The sequence below is a fragment of the Mustela putorius genome, unplaced genomic scaffold (genome assembly GCF_011764305.1).
Source record: "Mustela putorius furo isolate JIRA1106 unplaced genomic scaffold, ASM1176430v1.1 tig00000743_pilon_pilon_pilon, whole genome shotgun sequence".
Classification (NCBI taxonomy): domain Eukaryota; kingdom Metazoa; phylum Chordata; class Mammalia; order Carnivora; family Mustelidae; genus Mustela; species Mustela putorius.
In genome coordinates, this window is record NW_025421464.1 from 4,690,828 (window position 1) to 4,716,645 (window position 25,818).

The window sequence follows — 25,818 nt, forward strand, 5'->3', positions numbered from 1 at the left end:
TATATTCTATAAGCATCCATTTGCTTATACCAAAATTTCCTTCTTTATCATTAATTACCGATGGCCACCCATGTCCACCATTCTTGATATCTGGCTTGAATGTACTATTTCCTCCTGGAATGCACCCTTTCCCAAAGCTTCCAACATTGGGTAATTTGCTGCTCTTTCCTCAATATTTCCATAACACTTCCTTCCCATCTCTGTCATAATTTAGCATGAATCCATGTGACTAGCTCTGCCCCATCTTCCTGCTAGACTGTGAGCAGGAAATCAATGGTGTGTATACAGTCCTCAATCTCTGTGATCTCCCTGATACTGCCAAGTGTTCTTCGTCTCCTTGAAATGTTCCTCCCCTTTCCCATAGACTCCATGATTCTGACTGCACAATCTTTGGAGCACTCTTTAGACTGAATATGTATGTCTCAACGCAGGGCCTGCAGCTTTGCTTTTTCTACTCCAGTCTCTCAGTTTCAACTATCACATTGATCTCAAGGTTTCTAAAATGTCCACTCTCCACCCTCTTCTGAATTTATTCCTATGCCCATCTCAGGGATCTTATCATTGCCGTGGCCTCGGCAAGCCTAAAACTGTTTGCCATCTTCCTCCTTATGATACCTCCATTTCTGTAAAGACATTACAGTCCATCTTCCTGGACTTGTTATCACTCCAAACTCCTTTCCTTCTTTTTGGCCCAATGTCTCTTAAATCTCTTCCCCCAACCCTATCCTAGAAAAATGTGTTCTGAGGTCAGATTGCTTCCCACTCTGCCACTTGTGAATCATGCAAATTTGGCAAACTTATTCAGAGCCTCCACTTCCTTATTCTAAATTGGGGGTGTTAATAGTGTCTGTTTCATAGGTTTATTTATGAGGATTAAATGAGATATAACACAGTTAAGGGCTTAGCCCAATGTTTGTTACATACTAGGCATTTAATAAGTGTTTGTTATTATTGTCATCATTATTTCTTTACACTGAGACTATTGTAGTCATCTTCAACAAATTTCTGTTTCCTCTGGTCATCATTCTGTACACTGGAAGGGGAACTAATACGGAACATTTCTTAAGTGCCAAGCACATCATCTTAAGAACAACCTTATGCATTAAAATCAACAGCATTCTGTAAAAATGGAAGAGAGCCAATATATGAACATAGGTCTGATTCCTAAGCTTGTTCTCTTTCCCCACCTCCAAAGTACCAAGTAACCATAAAACACCATTTCCCACGTACTATTCTGCTTAAAGGAGCTTTCAACCACCACCACCCCCATTTCCCTTCCCAAATTCATTATCCTGGAACCGACAGTCTTCTGCTTCCTTCACTCCCAGCACTTTACTATGGGATCCCTGTGCTCCAGAGAAATGATCTACAGCCCCAACCACATCCTGTGCCCCTCATCTTCCTACCTGCCATGCCCTCCCCATTCTCCTTCCCTTATTTAAATCCAGCCTTTCCTCAAGACCTAGTTAGAGCCCCCACTCCCTTCATAACACCTGTCCTGACTTCATCCTGTCCCCCATCAAGCCTGTCCTGACCCCTGGAGCACCTGCCTGGATCCTTTTTGACACTTGGTGTTTGCTGCCCTGTGTTTCTTTGCACTTCTGTTTTCGCACCCAGCTGTAAACCTCTACACTTCAGGGAATCAGCCTCCTTTTTTTTTTTTTTTTTTTTCTTTTTAAGTCCCAAGTAGCCCAGAGTCCTACATATATATAGAAAGTGTTCGATACATATGGGTTGTTTTGGATGAAAGATGATCTTCCCAACTGGTTGATCACTCTCCAACTAAGGGGGGCGGTGAGAGAATGAGCTTCACCTTAATTTTACCTAATGTCTCCCAGGGATGCTCCCCCCAAAACACTCCTCAAATCTATTCCTTAGTGTCCCACCATCCCTGCCCTCCTTTCTCCAAGGCCCCCCTCTCAGACCCTCTCCGCCAGGGCCACCGGCCCCACCCCCGCCGTTACCCCAGGGCGTCTCCTCAGTTCCTTCCCCCAGTGCTGTCTCCCATACCCCCCTCCTCCAGGGCCACCCCCTCAGACTCCGTCCCTCAGGGCTAGTCTTTTGGCTTCGGATCCCGAACCCAGTATATCTCCCCCAGAGCCATAGCGCGGTCTACTTCTGCGACTATTTATTTAGCCTCTTCCCCCTCCCTCAGGGCTGCCCCCAGACCCCCGCCTCCGGTTCCACCCCTTCAGACCCTCCCTTCAGAGCTGTGCTACGGGCCGCTGAGACCCCTCCCCCGCACAGCTCCCCAGCCAGTGCCCTAGGGCTGGCCCGGAGCCGCCGCCCCCGTGGTCCCGCCCGGGTGCTGCCCCGGTGCCCCTGGCCGCCCCCCGCCGGGGCGGGGCGCGCGGAGGCGGGGGCGCGCTGGCGGCCGAGGCGGCGGCGGCGGCGAAGACAGGCGGGCCGGGCGCGTGTCCGCGGCGCCGTGACTCGGCGGCTCCGCAGCGGCTGCAGCGGGAGGACCCGGCCGGAGCCGCCGCCGCCGCCGCCGCCGCCATCGCAGCCGGGCGGCCGGGCCCCGCCGCGGGGATGCCGAGGAGCCGGGGCGGCCGCGCCGCGCCGGGTCCGCTGCCGCCGCCGGGCCGGGCCCCGCGCTGGAGCCGCTGGCGGGTCCCCGGGCGGCTGCTGCTGCTGCTGCCGGCGCTCTGCTGCCTCCCGGGCGCCGCGCGGGCGGCGGCGGCGGCGGCGGCGGCGGCGCGGGCGGCCGAGGCGGAGGCGCCCTTCGCCGGGCAGGTGGGGCTGGCGCGCTGGGCCGGGGCGGCGGGCTCGGGGCCTCCGGGCAGGGCGGGGGGCGGCGCCGGGGCCGGGCCTGGGCCGGGGCGGGCCGCGTCTGCCGCTGGGGGCGCGGGGGTGGCGCGCGGGGGTCTGCGCCTGGGGGCCCGGCCGGGGGTTGCCCAGGGCAGGGGCCGGGAAGGGCCGCGGGGCTGGGAGCTGCTTCAGCACCGCGGACAGGGGCAGCGGGCGGGGGCGGAGCAGGAGGGTCGGGATTGTTGTGGTGGCGGTGGGGTGTGTGGCCTGCATGACTATGTGTGAGGGAAACCGTACAACGCCTCGGAGTAAATAGTAAGCGCAGCCAGTATGTTGTGGGCTGGGAGAAGAAACCAAGGATGTTCAAGCTGGAGAAGAGAGGATGGGGGGGTGGGGGACGGGAGGGCGGGGGAAGGACTCGATCACTGTCTTCGTATCTGAAGAGCTGTCACGTGGAGGAAGGATAGTCTTGCTCTGAGTCGCCCCACAGGGCAGAATTAGGGTCAACAGGGGTGGGGGTAGGGGTTGCAAGAAGACAAATTTCAGCTCAATATTAAGAAGTTTGTAACAATCAGAGCTGCTCAACCAGCTTAGGAGGCGGTGAGCTGCTCATCGGGGACATGTGCAGGCAAAAGCTCGTTGGGGGGGTGGGGGCTTGGATGGATACGTGCATAATAATAACAATAATGCCAACTAGTATTTACTGATGAGCCAGGCCTGTGCTGTGATTTATATTAATAATCTAATTTCAATCTCATGACTACTTTATGAGATAGTTGTCATTATTATCCCCCTTTGGAGATGAGGATACAAACTTCGAGAGCTTCAGTAACTTGCCCAAGGTCACACAGCTATGGAGCAATGATGTTGGGATTCTACCCTAGGCAGGCTGACTCTAGTCACCATGTATTTAACCATGACACTATTCTATATCACAGAGAAGGGGTTTGGGGGGGGGGGCAGTTGGACTAGGTAATTTTTCTGGTCTCTTCCAACCTGCAAGTCTGCAGTTCTAATATGTGCTAAGTAATAAGTTAGGACAGTAGCTCTCTGCCAAGGAAAATTAGAGTGATTGCCTCAGTTATCCTGTGAGATTGAGCCCATTTGTTGCAGCAGGCAGTCTGTTCAGAAGAATGTGCCAGAACAGGGATTCTTAACTGGTCATGGGACTCGGGGGACTGAAATTTTGTGCTAGATTGTGTTTGTGCATGCAAATGTATTTTTCTAGAAGAGAATCCCGAGATTTCTTCAGATTGTCAAAGGGGTACACGATCCCAAAAAATTAGGGTGTGTAAAAAGTCTCTTTTGCCCCGGTTGGTATTTGTCTTTCAAAGATCTATCATTGCTCATTGACTTTTAGTGGAAACTTTCCCTCTCCTGTTTGTGTTTTCAGCTTTATTACATCTCAAAGTAATGTGTTTCATAGGTTTATACCCTATAAAAAGTCGGAATCCCTTAGTATTCCTGAGTTCAAAGGGTGAGGTAGAAGACCTGGCCTGGGATTTAGGCGGCCTGGTTTCTAATCTGACCTTGGCCCCTGGTGGCTTCTTGACCTTGGACCATTTCCTTGCCCTCTCTAGGCTTGAATTCTACCATCTCAAATATAAAGAGATAGGGCTAGATGACCTCAACTCTGAAACCCTTTTATTCCTGTGATATTTCAAGCATCAGGAGGAGACTATTTGCTTAAATATGTCAGGATGTGGAGGAAAGGTTATGCATACCCATGCCTTATCCTTATCAGCTTTAAAGGTTTTGATTATTCCTCCTCTCTTAGCCTTTGTCTTTTTATGCGTGAGCTTCCCCCTTATGACCAGCCAGCCACCCATAGAAGAGCCACATTCATCCTCTGGGTCATGGTAGTTGCCTTTTTTTAGATATCCTTGGGCCCTAGTTTTCAATAGATATAAACCTGACCACTGTCCCAGATGTGGGACTCTGTAGTCTGGCACAAAGGAATGATGATTCCTTCTTTGGTTTTCAGCTCCATTCCCGCTCCTGCCTATCCCTTTGTCAGCCTTCCTGACCCACACGTTAGGACACTGCCTTTAGGAAACAATCTGCAGTAGTTCTCCGATCCCTTTCCTGTGTCAAAACTGATAGCCTGGAACCCAACACCCCGTATGTGGATTATTTTTATCAGAGTGCTTTACCTTACGTTTCCTCACGTTGACGTTTACCTGCTATTTTGCATCCCACTCAGTACCCTCCTTTAGCTCTGTCTCCTTCGGCAGAGCATTTCCCTTCCTTCAAAGGTTTGAGAGGACCTGCAGTTCTTGAAATTTTCACTTTGCTCTACTTCTGGATCACTTATAAAAAATTTACATGAGACAAGTCCCAGCATGGTCTCCTGGGGCCCCCTGAACTCTTCGTTTCCTTTCATTATAAGAAGTGACCCTATATTTCTATTGTTTCCTATTTCTAAGTGACCCGATAAAAAAAAACCCACCCTTAATTCCATGATGACTCCATTTTCAATGTCTAATATATTGCCCAAAAGTTTCTAAAAGATAGAAGAATTATTTCCTCTGTTTCTCTCAACAATTTGCTCCTAATTATCCCTTCGTTGAACACTAGCAGCTCACGTGATTGAAACCTTACAGAAATATGGTTGCTTTTCAGCCAGCAGATAATATTTAACTCCTCTTTCTGTTTTTTAAATCCTCTGGAGTCTGAACCCACACGACCTCCTCTCTGGAAGGCTGTGTTTCCCACTGCTCATCGGTATACAGTCTTACTGCAAACAAGCTTGTCTCTCCTTTATCCTAAGACAAACTAACTACCCACATTTCTCTGCACGTCACATGACGTTTGTGTCAGTACCTCCACTCATCCATCTGTGACCTTTCCTTACAGTTTCAGCCCAAGCCCCACTTCTTCAGGAAACTCCCTGACTCCTCTAATTATTTATTCCTCTCTTTTCAGGTTAACACTCTGAAGCAGCCCCAGCCAGTTTGCCATTTAATTTTTTTTTTTTTTTTAATACATAAACATCATTTGGGCAGTTCTTAGGCAGGGCCTGAACACATCTTCTGGTTTTAGATCTAACATAATCCCCAATGCTCATCATTAATTACTCAATAAGCATTCGGTGACTCCTACTCTTTGTCCCTTGTGCCAAAAAGTTACATGGATCTGAAATAGATGCTTATGGATAGGGTGGGTGCTTCTAAAATGCTTGTTAGGGATGGACTCATTGCCCATCTGTCCTTCTTTCATTGGAAACAGAGGTTATTCTTTTTGGCAGTGGTCCCACGATCTCACCCTTGAAAACCTGCTCAGTAGGTCATCATCTGGTGGTAGTGACATACCACAGAGAGGCACTGAGAGGTGGCCGTGATCCTAGAGATCACCAAATAAGCACATGGTAGTACCTAATAGACACTTCTTGAATTGCTGGGAGTTGCCCATGGACTCTAAATCTGATAGTAGGTGATTCGGGACTTGAAACTTCTCCCTGGTCTCCTGACTTCTCAGTTGAAAGCATTTTCACTATCTTTGGCTTTTAATTTTATATCTCTGATCTATCATTACCAAAAGACAAAATGAAAAGAAAAAGAAAAACAACCCAGCTCATTCAATCTGTTTTCTCCTTCGCATTCTTGAGTCTTTCTTTTGTATTTTGCACATCAGGGGGTCCCACTGATTCCCTAATTGGCTTCCTGTGTCGGTTTATTTAAAGCATCCCTTTCTTTTATTATTAGCTGAGTAGAATGTCCCACAGATAGTGTTTTGGCCCTGCTACTTTCCAGTTTGATTCTGAGGAAGGTCAGTACAGACAGAGACAAGCTGATCAACATGGGTCACACAAATAATGGAGTATGACGGGGGACCCAAGGCATAATGGACTCTTGCCCTCTAGACCAGTTTTGAGGGAACTGCCCTGAGTGGATAGAGAGCATTCTTTGGTTTGCATCTATAGTCAAGAAAAGTTAGAGCCCCAGTGAGTTTAGCAAGTGAGGCAGGCCTATTAAGAAGCACAAACAGATTCCCAAACCATAAATTTCTTTCAATATGATCATGGCCTCCAATTATAGCTTCATTCTTGTCTGGGGGGAAAAAAAAGTTCTCAGGAAGTTCTCCCTTTTACCTAATCTGAACCTAGTCTGCTGCACTTTAATTCATTTCTCTTATTATTACTGTGGTTTTTTCCCTATGACTTTAACAGCCTCATATCTGAAAGGTGCTTTGCACTTTCCAGATGCCGTCATGTGTGTGGCCCCCCTTGGTCCTGGCAACAACACCATGAGTGAGACAGGGAAAATACTGTCATCATTTTATAGATGTGCAAACAGAGACTCTGAGAAAGGATGTGACCTGTCCACAGCTTGTCCAGGGACCCACATGTAGCTAATAAACAGTAAGGCTAGGACTAGAAGCTAGATTTTTTTTTTTTAAGATTTTTATTTATTTATTTGACAGACAGAGATCACGAGTAGGCAGAGAGGCAGGCAGAGAGAGAGAAGGAAGCAGGCTCCCCGCTGAGCAGGGAACCTGATGTGGGGCTCGGTCCCAGGACCCTGGGATCATGACCTGAGCTGTAGGCAGAGGCTTTAACACACTGAGCCACCCAGGCACCCTAGAAGCTAGATTTTTTTGGTCCTCGGTCTGTGTGCTTGTTCTAGAGTACTGCAATAGCCTTTCAGCCCATCTTTTCCACTGGAAAGGGTTGTCCTTTCCAGTCCTTGAGACCAGGTAGTTTCAGAGCAAAGAAAAGTTAATTATAATTGTACTAAAGAGACTGATCTTGGGACATGTCTAGCCTTATGATACAGTATAGTTTGAACTCAAAATGAGAGGAACCGGTTCTTAATAGATGGCAGCCAATGTCTCCTGAGTATCTAGAACAGTGCTTGGCACATTCTAAATATTTTTTAATTGATTCTATTGTCCGGGCCCCCACCAACTTCTCTCGATCACGCTTCATACACAAAAGTCAGCACCTTTGTTTGAAGAACAGATGAATGCATGCTAGAGGTATAAATGAGGGCTGGGGAACATAGCATGGGGAAGAGATGAGGCTCTCAGAGAATGTTTTAGGAAGAAGGTTGGTATTAAAGATGAACCATTGAGGGAAGAGGAGGGCAGTCAGCAGTGAGGGGACAGTCCAGACAGAAGGAAAACCGGGAACCAAGGCTCTATAAAAGCGCATGGTATGTTTAGGAAACGGCAGCTAACTTGATGAACCAGAGGCATCACGTTACTGGCTGTTTCCAGTAAGAGAGCAGGAGAAGAGGCTGGACAGGGAGGCTGAGAGCAGATTGTGAAGCTGGCTTTCGTCCAGAGGCTGAGGGGAGTCATTAAAGGTTTCTGAGCAGAGAAGTGACCTGCTCAGAGCCAGGCTGAGAAATGGAGGGACAGGGGCCTGTTCCTGAGCCAGCTGGGTGCTGGCTCCTGGCCAGAGGCTTGAGTTTTTCCTCCCATAGCTTAGATCTGCATACCTGTTTTAGGAAATAGTGTGTGGATAGAAATTGGGAGTCCCAGCTCCAGCCCTCCCTAGCGAAGAGATTTTGGAAAAAAGCTTTTGGTTTCTCTGGACCTCAGGATTGATTGCATTCACATCCTCCGCTAGTTTTCCTTCATCATTACTCCATCATTTGTTTGTTTGTTTGTTTTTAAGATATTTGTTTATATATTTATTTGTCACAGAGAGAGAGAGCACAAGCAGGCAGAGAGGCAGGCAGAGGCAGAGGGAGAAGCAGACTCCCCACTGAGCAAGGAGCCCAATGTGGGACTCTACCCAGGACCCTCGGATCATGACCTGAGCCGAAGGCAGCGACTTAACCAACTGAGCCACGCAGGTGTTCCCTTCTATGCCTTTGTTTTAAAAGGCAACTTTGAACTAGGCTTTAATGACATACAGGAAGATGGCAAAGCCTATATATAAAAGGCAACATTTTCTCAAAGATCAGACAGGCTGTTGTAACAAAGCAGGTAGAGAAAAACAGGCATTGTTATAACAATTTTTGTTGGCCATAATAATTTTAGAACTTGATTCTACAGCACACATACGCTCCTGGGCACACTGTTCTCTGTGCCCCAAAAGCTCTGGGCCAGAGAGATGGGGCTCGCCCGTCCCCCCACCTTTTCCTCACCTCACCTTGCAATCAATGACCAGGCCCCAGAAGTTCTTCCTCCTGACTGGATCTCCCGTGCATCTACTTCTCTCCACCTCCACTGCCTCCTTCGTAGTCTGAGCGTCTACTCTCTCTCATCTGGACTTCAGAAATTTCCCACCTGCTCTGCCTCTCTCACCTGCCTCTAATCCTTCCTCAAATGGCAGCCAGAGTGACCTTTTAAAAATAAATCCACACAGGGGTCAGTTATATCTGAAGCAAATATGGCCAAAGCGAAGATTTAACAAAGCTGGTCGGCGATTATCCAAGTCCTATTTGATTATTTTTATGCCTTACTGAGTGCTAGAAATATTTAATAATAATAATAAAAAAAACTTTTTAAACAAAAAAATCTGACCACGCTACTCCCACACTCACCTTGCTAAAAGTGGCTTTGAGGAGGGAGACTAACTAGTATTCCTACTCTACCACCACTTCTTCCTTTTGATTCTTGTTATGGGAACATCTCAAACACCGATGGAAGATCATAGTATTACGAACCCCCTAGTGTCCGGCACCCACCGAGCCGACGATGGCCTGCGTGACTGAGTCCTTCCCGGCTCTCCCGCTTTCTTCTCAAGTCTGGCCACCCTGGCCTTCTTTCTCATTTGCTAATGTGCAGGCCCCTTCCCATCTCAGGAATTCAGGAAGATGTGCTTCCTCCCGGGCTGCTCCTTCCTCTGCCTTCGCTGGGCCCCTTCTGCTCAGACACACGTCGCCACTGACGTGCCACGCATCCTCAGGGAGGCCATCGCTGACATCACAGCCCGGGTCTCCTGTCAAACACGTTCACGACACCTTCTCCTTCTCCTTCATCCCGCTCAATGAAACATTGAGTCTTTCTGTGTCTGTCCCTCTCACCAGGCCGTGGGCTGCAGCATGCAGTGGGGGCCATGGGTATGTGAAACATGATGTGTAATGTCATGTGAGTGAGGGGGGCATGGCATGCCACTGGGAGCCCAGAGGAAGCCCACCCACCCCTGGATAGCCTTCCCAGATGAAGTGGCCTTTGGAAGGGTATTTAATAGTTCGTCATGGAGAAGCCATGAGGGGAAGGCATTCTTTAAGAGGGAAGGAAAGAGGCACAGAGGAAGGAAACCGTGGGATGAGTGCTGTCAACACAAAGAGGTTATCAGTAGCTCCAGAGGGAGCCCTGCGGTGGGCAGTCAAACAGTAAGACTCTCTTGACTGAAGATAAGGCTAGAAAGGTGCATTGGGTCGGACTGGGAAGCTTGGGTGCCACACGAAGGAGTCTGGATTTAAAACTGGCAGCGAGGAACCAGAAGACAGGTTCCACACCCAAACCCATCAAACTAAAATTATTATACATTCTATACTTTGTGTGATTATTTACGGGTTATCTACTTCAGCCACCTGCCTGGTACAGTTGAAAAACTGAGGCCTGACCACGGTCTTGTGTTCCCTCTTCCCTTTTCTTGACTCATCAGTACGTCAAACCCCAGGGGACAGAAAGCTGTGGCAGATTGGCAGGAAGGCCCTGCAAAGAGGTGAGGACGATGAAGCCTCCTCCCTCCTCGGAGAGTGAATAAGAGCGTGGCCCCCTCTGCTGGCCCCGGGAGGAGGCCTCCCCGGAATTCGGAAAACTTGGACATCCCCGTGCTGGCCCCAAACCCCAAATGTGCCATCTCCTTGGGGATGGTGATTCTCTGGCTTGTGGTGGCCTCCTGGGAATGGGCCAAGGACACAGAGCAGAGCGCCAGGGAGTTCCCGCCAGTGCACTCACCACCCACTCAGGAGCTGGTGGCAGCCAAGAGGCAACGCTGTGCCATTAAGGTGTTTGTCAAGAAGCTAAGCTGGGCATTGTGGGCGATCCTGAGGGCCCTTTTTAGACTGGCTGTAAGTGAAAAAGAAAAAAAAGAAAAAGAAAAAAAAAAAGCCAGCGCTTGGAGGCAAACCAGAGCTAGAGCGGAGGGTGTAGCATGACAGAGAGAAAGCTCCCTAGCAGGCAGGGACCCAGCTCCATTTCCTCTCTCAACTTGCTCGGTGATTTTGGATAAGTCATTTCTCCCTTCGTTGTTTTATCTTGCTCTTCTGCAAAACAAGTGTATTAAAGCAGATGGTTCCAAAGCATGCTGACCAGTGCCTTTTCTAGATACCTGAATGGTGAAGCCTTCAAGTTTGCAATTTTTAAAACTTAGCTATAACGGAGGTGGGCTCCGTGGCAAGACTGGGATCCCAGAGGTATGGCTGGAGAAGGAAACAGGGCTCTGGTGGGACAGGAGCTGGGGGACTGACACGATGGTAGGGCTGATCTCTGAGACGTTACCGCACTGTGATTTGGGTCACCAAAGATAGTGGCCCCTCTCCTGCCAGAGAGTGCAGGAGCAAGAACACAGACAACAGCCTTGTAAGAATGCTTACTACCGGCCAGAATCTGCTCAATGCTGGCCCTGCATTCGTTTCCTATTGCTGCTAAAACAAATGACCACACACTTCGTGGCTTAAAACACGGATTTCTCATCTTCTAGAGGTCAGAAGCCTGAAAAAGGACTTACCAGGACTAAAAGGAAGGTCTCTGAAGGGCTGGCTCACGGGAGGATGCGTTCCTGGCCTTTCCCAGCTTCTAGAGGCCTCCCACAGTGTGGCCACGCTTGTGGCCCCTTCTAGCATGGCGCACTCTGTCTCTTGCTTCTGTCATCACCTCTCCTTCTCTGACTCTGACTCTCTTGCCTCCCTCTCACAAGGAACCCGTGATTAACATTGAGCCCACTTGGATGTTCTAGCATAATCTCCCCACCTGAAGATCCTTCCCCTCATATCTATAAAGGCTCCTTTGCCAAGTGAGTTCACACAGTCATGGGGTCCAGGGACCAGGCTGCAGCCATCTTTGGAGGGCCATTTTTTTCACCTACCACAGTGATCATCTCATTGGATCCTCCTCACAACCTTTTTTTTATCATCCTCTGCTTAATAAATGAAGAAAATGAACCTTAAGGAAGTAAGGTCATTTGCCCAAGGATGTTCAGCCGGAAAGAGCAAAGCTAGGTGATATTTGGTATGTGGTGATATCTTGGTCCCAAGTGACCTGTCTTTTCAGATAGGACCCTACCCAGCTCCCAGCTGTACAGAGACTAGAGTCTCACTCTCTGGAGAAGACCGGGAACCAGGCAGGGAATATGAGACCTTGAGAAACAGATTAGGGTCATAGCAATCTCAGCTTGGGACCTAAGTGCCAGACAGGGAAACCGAGGCAGAAACCCAGATATAAGGATTGAGCTAACATGGGAATAGATGGGGAAGAATGATGTTAGACCACTCTTGATGCTGAGTTTTAAAATGCAGATTCCCAGTTTCCGGCCTCCAGCCTCACACAGTCCAGTTTAGTAGGGTCTAGGTTCAGAGTTAGGAATATGGACTTTTAACGAGTTCCCGGAACCCTGTGATGCTGACAGTCCATGACACATGAGGACTGTGCACCGAGGGACACAGCCTTGGTGATGGGGCTTAGTACAACGAGGTGTTTAAGTTGCCTGTCACCTCTCAGGAAAATAATAGTTGTTGTTATTGCTATCTTTTACTGAGGACTTAATACCACGAGCTATGTTATTTCGTCTCCACAACCACTCCACGAGGCATGTGCGAATGACACGAAGCGGTTGGAGGAAGTGAGCATAAGGGAGGTTGAATACTGTGCCTGAGGTTGTGCAACAAGTAGACGAAGAATTAGGATTTGAACAGAGCATGGTTTGTCTCCAAAACATATGTTTTTAACCACGACCCTACACGTCCTCTGGAGCTGCCTTAGTCCTCACCCCTCAGCCTACCCCACATCAAGGCCACTCCTGCCCACCTGCCCAGATGAGGAAACCAATTCTCACTCTGAGCCTCCACCTGGGAGGCTACTGACTGAGGTCTCATGCTTTCTCTAAAACAGGGTCAAACGGACCCTTACAGGATAGTCAAGGCAGCTCTATGTGGGACTCTTCTTATAGCAGAGGTTCTCAATCCGGGACAGTTTTGCCCATCCTCAGGACAGTCTCCTCGGGGAGACTTTCGGCAATGTCTAGAGACATTTTCTCGATTGTCACAGCTGAGAGGTGGTGCTACTAGTTATTCTAGTTGAAGAAACAAGGGATTCTGCTAAACGTCCTACAGAGCACAGGACAGCCGCCCTGCAATGAAGAATGATCTGGCCCAAACTATCGGTAGTGCTGAGTTTGAGAAAGCCTGTTCTACAGCAAGTTCTGACTCCATGATTCTCCCTCTCCCCGAACACGTCCACTCATTTTCACTCAATAAACACGTATCCGAGCCAGGCCCTGTGCTAGGTGTCAAGGCGCTGTGGTGGTGAAGACAGACTATGGGCCCTGGCCGGGCACTGTGCAGACAAGAAGAGGTGACCAGTTAACAGCATGTGATGACAACAGTGCATGATAAGAGTTGTGATAAGTTAAGGGGTCAAGGAAGACCTCCCCAGAGATAGGAACGAGATCTAGATAGAAGGACCAATGTATGGAAGGGTCTGGAAGACTTGGAACACACCAGAAACACAGAGTGCTAGGTGGGGAATGGTAGAAGAGGCTGCAAAGGAGCCACTTTACTGAGGTATAATTGACACCCCAAAAGCTGTATATATTCAATGTAGGCAGCTTAATGAGTTGGGAGATAAGCACCTGTGAAGCCATCACCCCAGTCTAGGCCATGAAAAAATTCATCCCTTCCAGGGGTTTCCTCCTGCCCTCATTGTTTATCACTATTATTTCATGCCAAGAACACTTAAGATCTGCCCTCTTAGAAAATTTTTAAAGTATATAGTACAGTATTGTTCATTCTAGGCCCTGTGCTGTACAGTAGATCTCTAGAACTTACTAACATTGTGAAACACTGTCCCCTTTGACTAACACCTCTTGTTCTCTCCCTGGAAAGTTCTTGATGGAAAGCCTTTGAAGCCTTGGAGGTAATGGTACTTTCTGTTCCCTCTTCAGGTCTCTTGCCCAGATGTCACTTCCATGGGGCCACTTTCTCGGACCATCCTTTATAAAACAGTTGTCCTACCCCTCTTAGCTCCTCAACCTGCTTTGTTTTTCATAGCACATAATGCCCCATGGTTCTTCCACTAGCCTGTAACTCGACATTAACAAGATTGTTTCTGTTTGCTGTTCTATCCCAGAGCCTAGCACACAGTGCCTGGTACATAGGAGTGGGACCTTTAATACTTACAGAATGAATGAGTGAATGAATAAATGAATGGACAGAAGCCCATCTGATATTTAGGAAGTAGAACCAACAGTTCTTTGGCAAAAGATGGATGTGGACTGTGAAGGAGAGGGTAGAGTCATGGGTCATATGAGGCTGCTGGTTGGATAACTGGGTACGTGATGGTGCCCTGGCACAGGGGTCAAAGTAGAAGGGTATGGAACTCACCATGTGAGATAAGACATTGCTCTTTGGAGTATGAGGTGTAAGATGTCCTGGGAGGGGAAAGAGATTCTTGTCCAAGTTGTCTGACAGTATGGAATGCCTGGTTTCAACCATATCTGGGTTTGCCTCCAGCCACTTCTTAGCTTTGTGACTCTGGATGGTTTGGTTACTTCTCTGAACCTGTTTTCTCATCTGCAAATCGGGGAGATTCCTACCTTGTGGGGTCATTGAGTTCTAGAGTAATGCCAGGTATATAGCTTGCATTCTAACACAGTAGCTGTTATCATTGTTGCTGTAATTAGAACACCTGTTTCAAAATTGTTTCCTATCAGGAGTCAAGATCTATGTCCTATCATCTCCTGTGCTGGTCTTAGGTCTGCCCTCTGGATCAACCAGAATAAATCCTCTTCATCTATAGTGAGTCAGCTTTATGAAGACTGGCATGATCCCTGCAACTCCCCCTTCTCCAGTCTAAACATCTCTCCTACTTCCCTTCTAGTAGGACATGCTTCATATGAGTGGTTCCTTCATTCACCCAGCCACTCTCCCTTAGTCACTGTCCTTCTGTGGGATGGGACCTGGTCATGCCTTCTTCCTGTTACTCACATCATCGTCCTAGACTATGACCTCAGCTACCCAAACTCTTTGATCGGGGGTCTTTCATTCTTTCCTCTTCATTCTAGCTCATGCTTCCAAATTGGACACCTCTTGCCTGGTCCTTCTTTGTGGGCTTCCCCTTGGACCTTTCTGATAACACCTTCCAGCCCACTGCGATCCTGATCAAACATCTGATCCTAACCATTCTCCTGCTCCTTCTCCAGACCTGCGCAGTTGGCATTGGCCGCACACCCAGACCGTGCGATGCTCCGGGATAGCCCTGGAGGCCATGCTGCTTTAGCGGATCCATCTTTCTCTCCTCCTCCACCGCTTTCTCTGTTCTCCAAGAGCAAACAGCAGCACCACCCGCTGATCCACTTCTTGCTGCCCCCAGCGCCACTTCTAATGTCACCACCGCCTCTGCTGTCTGCCGCTCTCTTCCCTCTCCGGGCCACGTTTCTTCTCCTTGTTATTTTCCGCTCTCTCCTTTGCCTGCCACTACTGAATATCTCAGCTCTGGCTTCTCAGGAACTGAAATCCCGCCTTCTGGCCAGCAAACCAATCACACATACTGTCTGCCATCTCTACATCTTCGGTTCAGCCCCGCTATTTTGGTCCCTGCTCGCCACACTCTGAGATTTTTCTCACTTTTTTCTGGGTTTACACCTCTTTCAGCACTTAAAGGGTGACAGACATCCTAGAGTTGGTGAACTGAGCTATAAAGATCAGACTTCTGACATGGCTGGTGATTGGTTAATGGATCCAGGTGTAAAAGGACGGAAGGTAGGTCATTGTATTTAAAACTGAATGGGGCTTTTTTTTTCTTTTCTTTTCATGGATTTTATCTTCTTTCCGATGGGACAAAGGCGCTTATTGCCTCATCAAGCAGAAAAGTCAAACCACGGTAGACTGAATTTCAGCAAATGTTTTTCTCGGCCTCTAACAGATACCAAGAATTGTGCTTGGTGTTTTTGTGTGTATTGCTCAGGAAGCCTTCGCAAGATGAAATCCCTTCCTTGGTCCCTCCTGGACCAGCTTTTCGTTTGTTGGTTCATTCATTCATTCGTTCGCTCATTTATTCATTCATCTAGTGATGATTTGTTGTGCCAGGCACTGTTCTGAGTGTTGTAACAGATACAAAATTAAATAAGACAATCTCTGCTCCTCCAGGTCTCAATCTGGTGGGGAAAACATATCAACCGACAGGTAGGACTCACTGTGGCATCTGCGTTTAGAGTGGCAGACAAGCAAAGCCCTGCAGGAGTAAGGAGGGTGCCTGCCAGTTCTGCAGGGAGACTTAAGGAAGATTTACCAAGAGAGGTAACATTTCAGCTAGACCCTGAAGGATGAGTTTGCTAACACACATAAAGACAATGGGCTTGGAAAACAGCAGGAACGGCCTGAGAGTATGCAAGGGCAGGGGTTATTTTGGAATAGGTATGGCTGGAGCATAGAAGACATGCACGACACGAGGAGCTTCTGCCCAGAGAGGTCAAGAGGGACTGCACAGTAGCAGAAGCAAGTGAGTGGTAGAGACTGGGTTAAACAGCAGAAGTTGGAATTATCTGGTCCCTAGCCTCTTAGCCCCTCATACATGCATTCACGTACATACACACACTCAGGTCTAATCTCAATGCCCTGTTCCCTGGTTTGGAGCTGTCTGTCCTTGGACCAGCCCTTCCCCCTCCCATTTTCCTTCTTAGGGGTCTGCCCCTGAGCTCTGAGGATAGTTTCCAGTGAACTTGGGAGGGAAGCAGAAGCAGAGCTTAGAGAAGGCCAGTCCATTCTCATGTTTCAGCCTGATACAGACATTTGCCTAGGACCTGCCTAAGATCCTTAGGTCCTAGCTCCCGATGCTGCTGAGCTAGACTCTGTGACCTTCATGACATAACCTATGTGGCCCCTGAGTGGCTCCTTGCTCGGGTAGCCCAGAAAAAGAGTTGGGTAAACCAGGTGGCCATTTACTGAGGAGGAGCTATTTTCAATTCCCCCAGGTTGTCAAAGGCTGGAGTAGGTCTATGCCCAGAGTTCCCTGTTCCTTATCTCTTACCATAAACAGTAATGAGGGCAGGAGGGGAGAAAGTTCTGAATTCCTGTGCTAGTTCTGAGGAAATCCTCAGTTGGCTCAAAGAACTCAGTTGGCTGCCTGGTTTGTCGGTGGTATTTGTCCAAAGATGCCCAGTCATTTCCCAAATGCCATCATTCATCTTAGTTGGGTTTCCCGAGTGTAAACTCCACAGATAAAGAGGAATTCCATTTATTTTAGATTTGTACCACACCTCTTTCTGGAAGGGTTTGAGACAGCTTACAGGTTGAGACAAGGGTTGTAAGTAAGACTTTTAAGGATGAAACATAACTTGGTGGTGGGAAAGATGAAAAAAGTAAGTTACTTCCAGGTCTCACCATGTTCCATATTTAAGCCATACATTTGGCTGATGGATTCTTGGGGGAAAGGCCAAGAGGGAAAACCCCTGGGTCACCCAGGGTCCACTTTCTGAATCCAGAAAACATAATCTCCTGCAGGGAAAACATTTTCAGCAAGCTAAAGCTTGATAGAAAGCAACTGTATTTGGGCCTAAGAAAGTTGAGTGAGGGTGAAGAGTATACTATTCAAGCCAGCTGTCAGTTCTCCACTGAGCAGTTCTCCAGGTGCTGTGGGAGAGATGGTCACGGCCACCTGCCACCTAAGGGCAAGCAGACTTGACCGTGACACCTGCTGCCCTCCACAGGACCCATTAGGACTGGCTCTTGGTCCAGGGAGAATGTGGGAGGATGGGATGACTAGATTTCAAAAGCCAAAGGAGTCAGAGACCAAGTTTTTCCACGTTGAGTTTGCAAAAGATAACAGAGACACCATCCCCAGCAATAGCAAGCACCTTTGTGATTATGTGTCAAGGACATTTGTTCATTTTATCTTTTTTTTTTTTAAAGATTTTATTTATTTATTTGACAGAGAGAGATCACAAGTAGACAGAGAGGCAGGCAGAGAGAGAGAGGGAAGCAGGCTCCCTGCTGAGCAGAGAGCCCGATGCGGGACTCGATCCCAGGACCCCGAGATCATGACCCGAGCCGAAGGCAGCAGCTTAACCCACTGAGCCACCCGGGCGCCCTGTTCATTTTATCTTAACAGTAATCCTGTGGAGGAGGAATTATGGTTCACATTCTACACACTAGGAAACTGGAGTTCAGTTTGCCTGGCGTCACATGGCCAGCGAGCAGAGAAGTCAGGATTTGATCTCAGAACTGTGTACCTCTTTCCCACTGTGCGCCTTGTTTATTTAACCCAATAATTCTTCACTGAGGTTTCCATTAAAAAAAGGAACCTAATGTACCATTCTGGCTGAAAGGATGCAGTGCAGGGGTGTAATGTTTCGATGGCATGACTTAACCTGCGGGGAGCAGCTGGGCACCAGGATGAATAGTGGGTAACTTAGCTGTGCTGTCATGTCCATTTCTAGATGATTTACTTGAGCTTTTTGGCTGATCCTGGGCCACAACAAAGTCACAAGTGATTCTCTGTAATTTGCCCACTTTGTGAACACATAATGACATATCATCTCCCTCCACATCCTCCTCCTCCTCCTCTGATCACCACGCTCCCCTCCCCCAATTCTTCATCATTTGAAACCCCTCTCGGAATGTGCCCGTGCTCCCCTCCCACAATTGCTCATACTTTATGCCTCAACACTGCTTCAATCCCTCTTTGCCTGGGAGCCTCCCCTGAGTTCCCCTCTCTCCCGGTCCCCACCCCTATGTGGAGAAGACACATCTCTCTTGTTCTCCTATAGAACTCTGTACACACCTGACTTTGAGGGCTGTGTTTTCATGGTAGGTTTACTTGTGGGGCTGTGAGTTCCTTAGGCATCTGTGTATCCCCAGAGCCTTGCATGGTGCCTGCAGTGACTGCCCAGTTATGTTTGTTGAACAGATATGAGGAGCAGCACTGGGTGTCAGGCACTTCCAGGCACTGGATGAAGAGAGACGAGTTAGAACACAGACTCTTCCCTTAAGGCACTTAGAGTCTGACAAGTCAAGTAACGATTAGAACCCAGTACTGTAAGGTCTTTACTATCTATAATGGGGGGTCGGGGGAGCACAAAAGAGGAAGAAAATGACTTAGTTGGGGGTGGGGTGAGGGAAGTCTTCTGGAGTTCTGAGTGGAGCTTTAAAATAATGGAAGATTTTAGCCTAAGGAGTATGCCAGGGCCAGGGGAAAAAACATACAAAAGCATGAGAGAGAGTCAGTGTTTGAAAAGTGTAAGAAGTATTGATATTTTGTGCCATAATTTGGAGTGAAAGACACGTTCTAGGTCTCAGTAGGAAGGTGGTAAGGCTGTCATGCTGTTGTAGAGGTTAAGACTTTATTGTTCTGTTTTGTTTTTAATCAGTCAGCTGCATTTATCACAAGGCAATAAAGATGTTATAGTCACCTTAGATGAAAAAAATAATAACTTATTTATAGTTTCTGGTCTGCTTCCTTCCTTGGTTTGCTTTGACTTGTAATGATAGACACATCCACAAGAAGACTGTTGGTATAGAAACAAGAAGCAAAAATCACAATGGGAATAATATTATTTTCTAAGTTCTTTCTCCTTCCTTAAATCACGTGGTGTGCAGGGTAATTTTCTGAGGGTGGGCTGAAGCTTCCATCTGGCTAAGAGACCAGCATGGGGGGGAGGTGCCCCGTAAATGCTGGTGGGTTCAAGAGTCCCATGGGGGTTTCCCTCATTTTCCAACTGATGCCACAGATATTTCCTGGTGCTCTTGTTTCTTCAGGCTTCCATACCCGCCTGTCAGTGGGAATGACACTTTTTTTTTTTTTTTCTCTATTTTGCTGTCTTCCGGAGCCATTGTCTGTTTGAGTTTCTTCTTCCAAGTTACTTTCTGACATTCTTGCCCTTTCAAAGTGTTCCTCCCCTTTTTATTTGACTCCATGCCTAAAACTTAGAAAACAGAAATGCTCCCCCGTGATCCTCTAATGGAGGATGCTCCTGGTTAATTCTTTTTTCATTAAAAAAAATATATGTTTTTAAAGATTTTATTTACTTATTTGACAGACAGAGATCACAAGTAGGCAGAGAGGCAGGCAGAGAGAGAGGGGGAAGCAGGCTCTCCGCTGAGCAGAGAGCCCGAGGCAGGGCTCGATCCCAGGACCCTGGGATCATGACCTGAGCCGAAGGCAGAGGCTTTAACCCACTGAGCCACCCAGGCGCCCCTAAAAAATATTTTTGACATCATTTCAGACTTTCGGAAAACTTTTCCAGAATAGGACAAAAAAGTCCTGAATACCCTTCACCTGGTTTCCCCAATTCTTAACGTTTTACTACATTTGTCCCCCGCCCCTCCTCTCCCTCTCTCTTCTCTGAATCTGTTTAAGAAAAGTTGCAGACATCGTGCGCCATTATATAAGCCAAAATACTTCAGTGGATATTTTCTAAAAACAAGAAATTCTCTTACATAACCATGCTATTATTTATTTATTTTTTTATGTGTGCCTGTCTATGCTTTTTCCTATGCATGCATTTATGTATTTATATTTAAATTAAATAATGCATTATTTTGCTTATATGTACTTACAATGGCTTGCTCTTTTGGAGGGGTTAGCGATAAAGCCTGTATATAATCTCAGGTCAGTAAGGATTCTATAACATGATCCTTCAGCCGACTCTGACGTTCGACACAGCGGTTCTGGAGCGTACATTTTAACAGGCTGCTCTGCTTCAGAGAAGAAGCATTCTTATGCTCATGCATGTCTAGTTACATTTCAGCGGAAACCACTGCATAAGGGAGTAAAGAGGCAGGGTACCAGACAGCCTTGAATGCAAATTTAATCTTTTATTCTGTAGCCAGTAGAGAGCCCAGGAACACTTCAAGGAGAGGGAGCCAACAAGAGCTGGGTTTTCTGGAGATTAGTTTACCAGTGCGTGTGCAGGAGGGAACGAAGGAGGAAGCAATCAGAGTATGAATCCATCGGTCCCTTCAGTAAAATGATCCCGAGTTTCAAGGGCGGATCTCTGCCCAGGTAGATCGAAGCCTTCTGCATTATGATGCGTCTTTCTCTTTCCCGTGTCTTTCAGAACTGGCTAAAGTCCTATGGCTACCTGCTCCCCTCGGACTCCCGGGCACCCGCGCTGCACTCAGGGAAGGCCTTACAGTCAGCAGTCTCCACTATGCAGCAGTTTTATGGGATCCCCGTCACTGGGGTGTTGGATCAGACAACAATCGAGTAAGATCTGCGTAGGCCATCGTGCCCTACTCTCCAGACTTACATTTGGGTTCATATTTGTCACGGGTCCCGTGTATATACCATGCCCATCCTGTCTGCCTGTCTTTCACTCCTGCAGTATCATCCAGTGGGTACCCCAAGGTGCCCTTTCCTATGTGAGTGGGGGAGGGGCTCTGCCCTAAATTTGCAGTGTGACCTTAACCCTTCTGGACCTCAGTTTCCTTATCAGCACAATGAGCAGTTTTGTGAGAGGGGGTCTTAAATCTCTTCTGACTCTAATAGCTTTTGGCTCTCTGAGTCACCGCTCTGCCTTTTCCTGAGACGTACACATCTCCCTCGGTACAAACAACTCCAGAATGATCATGAGTTGGCAACTCGTTCCACTTTTTCCGTTTTTCAAATATCACTGAATGCCTACGTGTGCCAGGCACTGGACTTGATCCTATGAGTGCTGCCCTTCAGAGGCTCACCACGCCATGAAAAGTGCAATCATCTGGCTGTACCAGTCTAGAACACAGAAGGAAACGTGAATTTTCAGGGAGGTACTCCAGAGAAGCCAGACCATGAGCCTGGTTGCGTTTACTCAGGGGGAGTACAAAGAGGAGGAAGAGACGGAGTGACAGGAACGGAACCCAGGATGGGGGCTGAAAAGGAGCAGCCAGAGCAGTAGAGGAAGCTAGGGGTTCTGCGTCCTGGAGCAGAAGGGGAGCATGGCCAGTGGGCCCGGCTGCTGCAGAGCAGTTAGGAGACAGAAGAGCACCAAGGCCGAGTCTAGCAGGAAGGAGACCAGTGCAGGCTCTGTGGACCGGTGGAGACGAGGTCCAGCAGTGGGGAGGAGCGCAGGAGGGGAGTCGAGGTTGCGAGTGGAGGCAAAACTTGCTAGAAGCCTGACAGTGAGGGAGGAATAGAGGGTAGCTGGAGGTGGATGGATTTTTGTTGGCTTGTTTGTTCTTTTGAAGATAGCTGAGAATTAAGCATCCTTACGTTTGTTTGAGAAGTAGCCTTCAAAGTCATTAACGCTGCACAAGGAAAGCCACTACCACCACGAAGGCATTGGCAGCGAGCTGGGGGAGGGTCCCAAGGAGATGCGGAGGGCTGGGGGTCCTGAGCCCAGATAGTAGCAGGGAGCAGAGCCCCAGGGCAGGGTGCGGGGAAGTGGTAGGTGGGGGCGGATCCAAGATCCATCCACCTTGGGCCTGAGTCACCCCCAGGAGACTCATCTTTCTGGGCCTCGGCTTGTTCACGTACAAAGAAAGGGGAGCGCTGGATTACGGGTCTCCAATTCTACATCCCATTTTTCTAAGCTGTTAAAATTGGGTTGAGTCTGAGGTTTTCTGATCTTCTAATTCTGTACGAACATTTTCTAGTCCTCGGGTTCTCTGATTGCGAGATTGTGAGCTTCGGAGACAATACATTTCACTGCTGCAGTGATGGCGTGGGGGATGCCGTGGCCCCGTGGCCTCTGGAGGCAGCGGGTTACAGAGAGCCCAGCCGTATTCAAAGCAGAGGTTATTTTGAGGGCTTTGTGCGGGCCTCGTGGCAGTGCATCCTGGGGCAGGAGCATTGGTGTCTCTGCTGAGGCACCACCTGGCCTTGGGTTTTACTCTGTTCCAGAAAGCCCCAGGCCTGCTGGACAGGGTTCAGAGAGTGGCAGGTGGACCAAGAGAGGAGGAGGTGGAGGGAGCGAGCTGGGGGAGGAGGATGGCATCTCCCACGTGCAGGTCTGCCCCCACTTCTTTGTAGGAAGGCAGGGAACGCGGTCTTGGAGGCACGACAAGGGAGAAGGCGCACACACTTCATCCCAGACCTGAGTGGGGAGGCTGTTTGGTGGGGTAGAATTTAGAGACCTTAGTTTCTATTCCAGCCCTGTGACCTTGACAGTCACTGCCTTTCTCTGGGCCTGTTTCCTCCCCAGGGGTCCTTCCAGGCCTACCCCAGCCTTGGCTGTTGCACAGGTGGCTCCTGGTTCTTCCTAAGGACCATCAGGGAAAGGAAGCCAGAGCAGCCATTTAAAAGTACTACTTTTTGAGTGCCTACCTTGGAAAAATGTCACACATTCCTTCATTCAGCATATCCTCAAGCCCAATCTTGTGCTAGGCCTGAGGAAAGAAAAGCCCCAGCTTCTATTGTCTTGTTTTGTTTGTCAACTTGCATGAATTACTAGCTCATTTACTCATTCAACTAAGTCCCTGTCCTGCCTCAACGGCTGTATTCTGCAAATTACTCGATTTATCTGTGTATCTTTTCACTCCTCTGCAAAAATGAGGATAAATAATTTCTGGTCACCTCACAGAGCTGTTTTGAGAATTGAAAAAAAAAATGTCTTTAAAAGAACGCCAAACTCTGTAAAAATTAGAAACGTTTATACCAATATGTGATATTGTTATTATAGTGTTTTTTAGTATTGATTTCTGAGTAGAGGCAACAGGAAGCCTGCAAAGATGAGTAAAACCTGGTGAAGTCCCTCGGGGGGCCTTTTACTATTTGGTGACAACAGTCTCTGTTTCCTCTTCTCTATATTGCCCATGGCAACAGCTTTCAGCAGCTGCCCAGGAGGTGGACTGTTGGCTCTTCCAGCAATCTCCAGCTGTGGTTTAGTGAGTTGGTCATTAGGCCAGCACAAGGACATAAAATACAAGGATAGCCTGGGCCCCAATCAACTACGATCTTCTAAAATCTCCTACCCTGCCCTCTTTTTGATATCCCCAATGATGTCCCAGGCTTAATGTCGTTTAGCCTGACAATAGTTATTGGGATTCACTTAGTTCCAGGCACTGGGCTAGCTCCTGGGGACATGATGATGAATACGATGCCATTCCAGTCCTCAAAGAATCTGCCATTTGTTAGAGGCGATACACTAATAGATTTAAAAATCACAACACAGCGTATGAACTGCAGCAGAGAATTCTGTTCCAAGCCCTACAGGTGTTTAGCCACTTTCTGAACAGCTCTAGTGAAAGGGAATTTGCTGTCTTAGGAGCTACGCCACTCTGCTGCTGGGTGGTTCTGATTCATGCTCTGATTCATTCAGCAAATCATTAGCAAACATCTTCTGGGTTAGGCACTACACAGGCAAGGTTCCTATGTTCACGGAACTTAGAATCTGCTAAGAGAGACAAAGAATAAACAAAAAAGCTAATATATGATATAGTTTCAGGTGATGATCAATGCTATGAAGAAAAATTAAGCAGGATAAACAGATAGCTGTAGGATGAGAGTGGGGAGCTATTTCAGAGGAGGGGGGCAGGGAAGTCCTCTCTGAAGGGGTAACATCTTCACATCAGAGTAACATCAGAGACCTTAAAGAAGTAAGGGAGCAGATCATGTGGAGAAGAAGAGCATTGAAAGCAGAAGAAACAAAGACTCTGAAGTGGGAATCATCTTGGCCTGTGCCAGGCCCAGCAAGAAGGCCCTGTGGCTGGGAGTCCAGTGTAGGGGGCGATGGGGAAGCCTTCCCCTTGAAGAGGACTCAGGGCCTCGATCATGTGTATCCCCGCAGGCCGACATGAGGAGTTTGCATTCATTCTAGGTGTTTGGGGACATCGTTGGAGGGTTTTAAAGCAGGGAGTGAGGTGACCTCATCCCATTTACAGGGTATTTCTACATAAACTAAGGCTTACTACAACCTAAGAACAGCGAGAGCGAGAATTCTCGTGTTGTCGATGGGGAAACTGAGGTTCACAATAATTCGCTTGCCTGGGCTCCCACGATGAGTGGTGGAGCTGGAACTATCAAGCCCCCGCCGCTGAGCCCCAGGGAGTAACCAGTAGGTCCTGTCCCGCAAGGGAGCCCATCAGAGCCAGGGTCCCCAATCCAGGGTGTGGGAGCACACGGCCATTTCGACCAGGACTGGGAACCCTGCCTGGCCTTCTTAGAGTGCCGGGTGACCACAGCACGTGCATGTGTGTCCTCTCTGCCCAGGTGGATGAAGAAGCCCCGCTGCGGTGTTCCCGATCACCCCCACTCGAGCCGCAGGCGGAGGAACAAGCGCTATGCTCTGACCGGACAGAAGTGGAGGCAGAAACACATCACCTACAGGTGCTTACCTCCCTGCCCCCCATTCCTGGCTTCGCCACCGGCTCCTGCTGTATACGTGGTGGGTGTGTGATGGGGGTGAGAGCCAGGTATGCTGGCATCAAGACCTGGTGCAGAGGGCCTATGACTTCGTCCCCCTGGTAGCTTCCAGAGGATGCTATGTTTCCAACTTCAGGTGTATTTGGTCCTTTGGGGGCTCATTAGTTGTGTCCTGCTTAGAGTCCTACAGTTTTTAGAAAGTGGGGTATGGATCATTCAGCAGCTTTCTGCTGTGATAAAAATCCAGGGCTGTGCGCACTCTCCCTGTCCCTGCTTACCAAACCCCACTCCCTCCCTTTGATCTGGGTCCCTTCTCCACTGAGACCCCATGGACGTCACCTGAACTTCCCAGCACAGTTCCAGTTGTCTCCTAAGGGAACTGAATCACAACAACGTCTCTCCTGAACTGTCTGGGGAAACCAAGGGCAGAGGAGGATCAGTCCCCAAGTAAGATCAGTGACGGAGGACAGGGGTGATGGAGCCCAGCACAGCACACTCAGACAGCTGAATCTCAGGGGCTGAGGCCGAGGCCAGGCATAGAGCAGACTCAGATGGGCTCTAGTTGGCACCTCTCAAGGCTCTGACTCCATCTCAGGTAGATGCCCTGAGGTTAGGGGTAGGACCTAAGACAGAGATCCCTTAATAAAAAATAAAATAAAAAAAATTTATATA

General features: G+C 48.4%; 1 protein-coding gene across 1 annotated transcript in view; it reads left to right on the top strand.

Annotated features, from left to right (window-relative positions):
- Positions 1 to 2,532: 2,532 nt before the first annotated feature.
- MMP24 (matrix metallopeptidase 24) overlaps positions 2,533 to 25,818 on the top strand; it is a 41,926-nt gene continuing 18,640 nt past the window's right edge. Inside the window, exons 1-3 of the mRNA XM_045084116.1 lie at positions 2,533 to 2,736; positions 20,924 to 21,072; positions 24,994 to 25,110. Coding sequence (XP_044940051.1) covers positions 2,533 to 2,736; positions 20,924 to 21,072; positions 24,994 to 25,110 — 470 coding nt within the window. The remainder of the gene's footprint in view (positions 2,737 to 20,923; positions 21,073 to 24,993; positions 25,111 to 25,818) is intronic.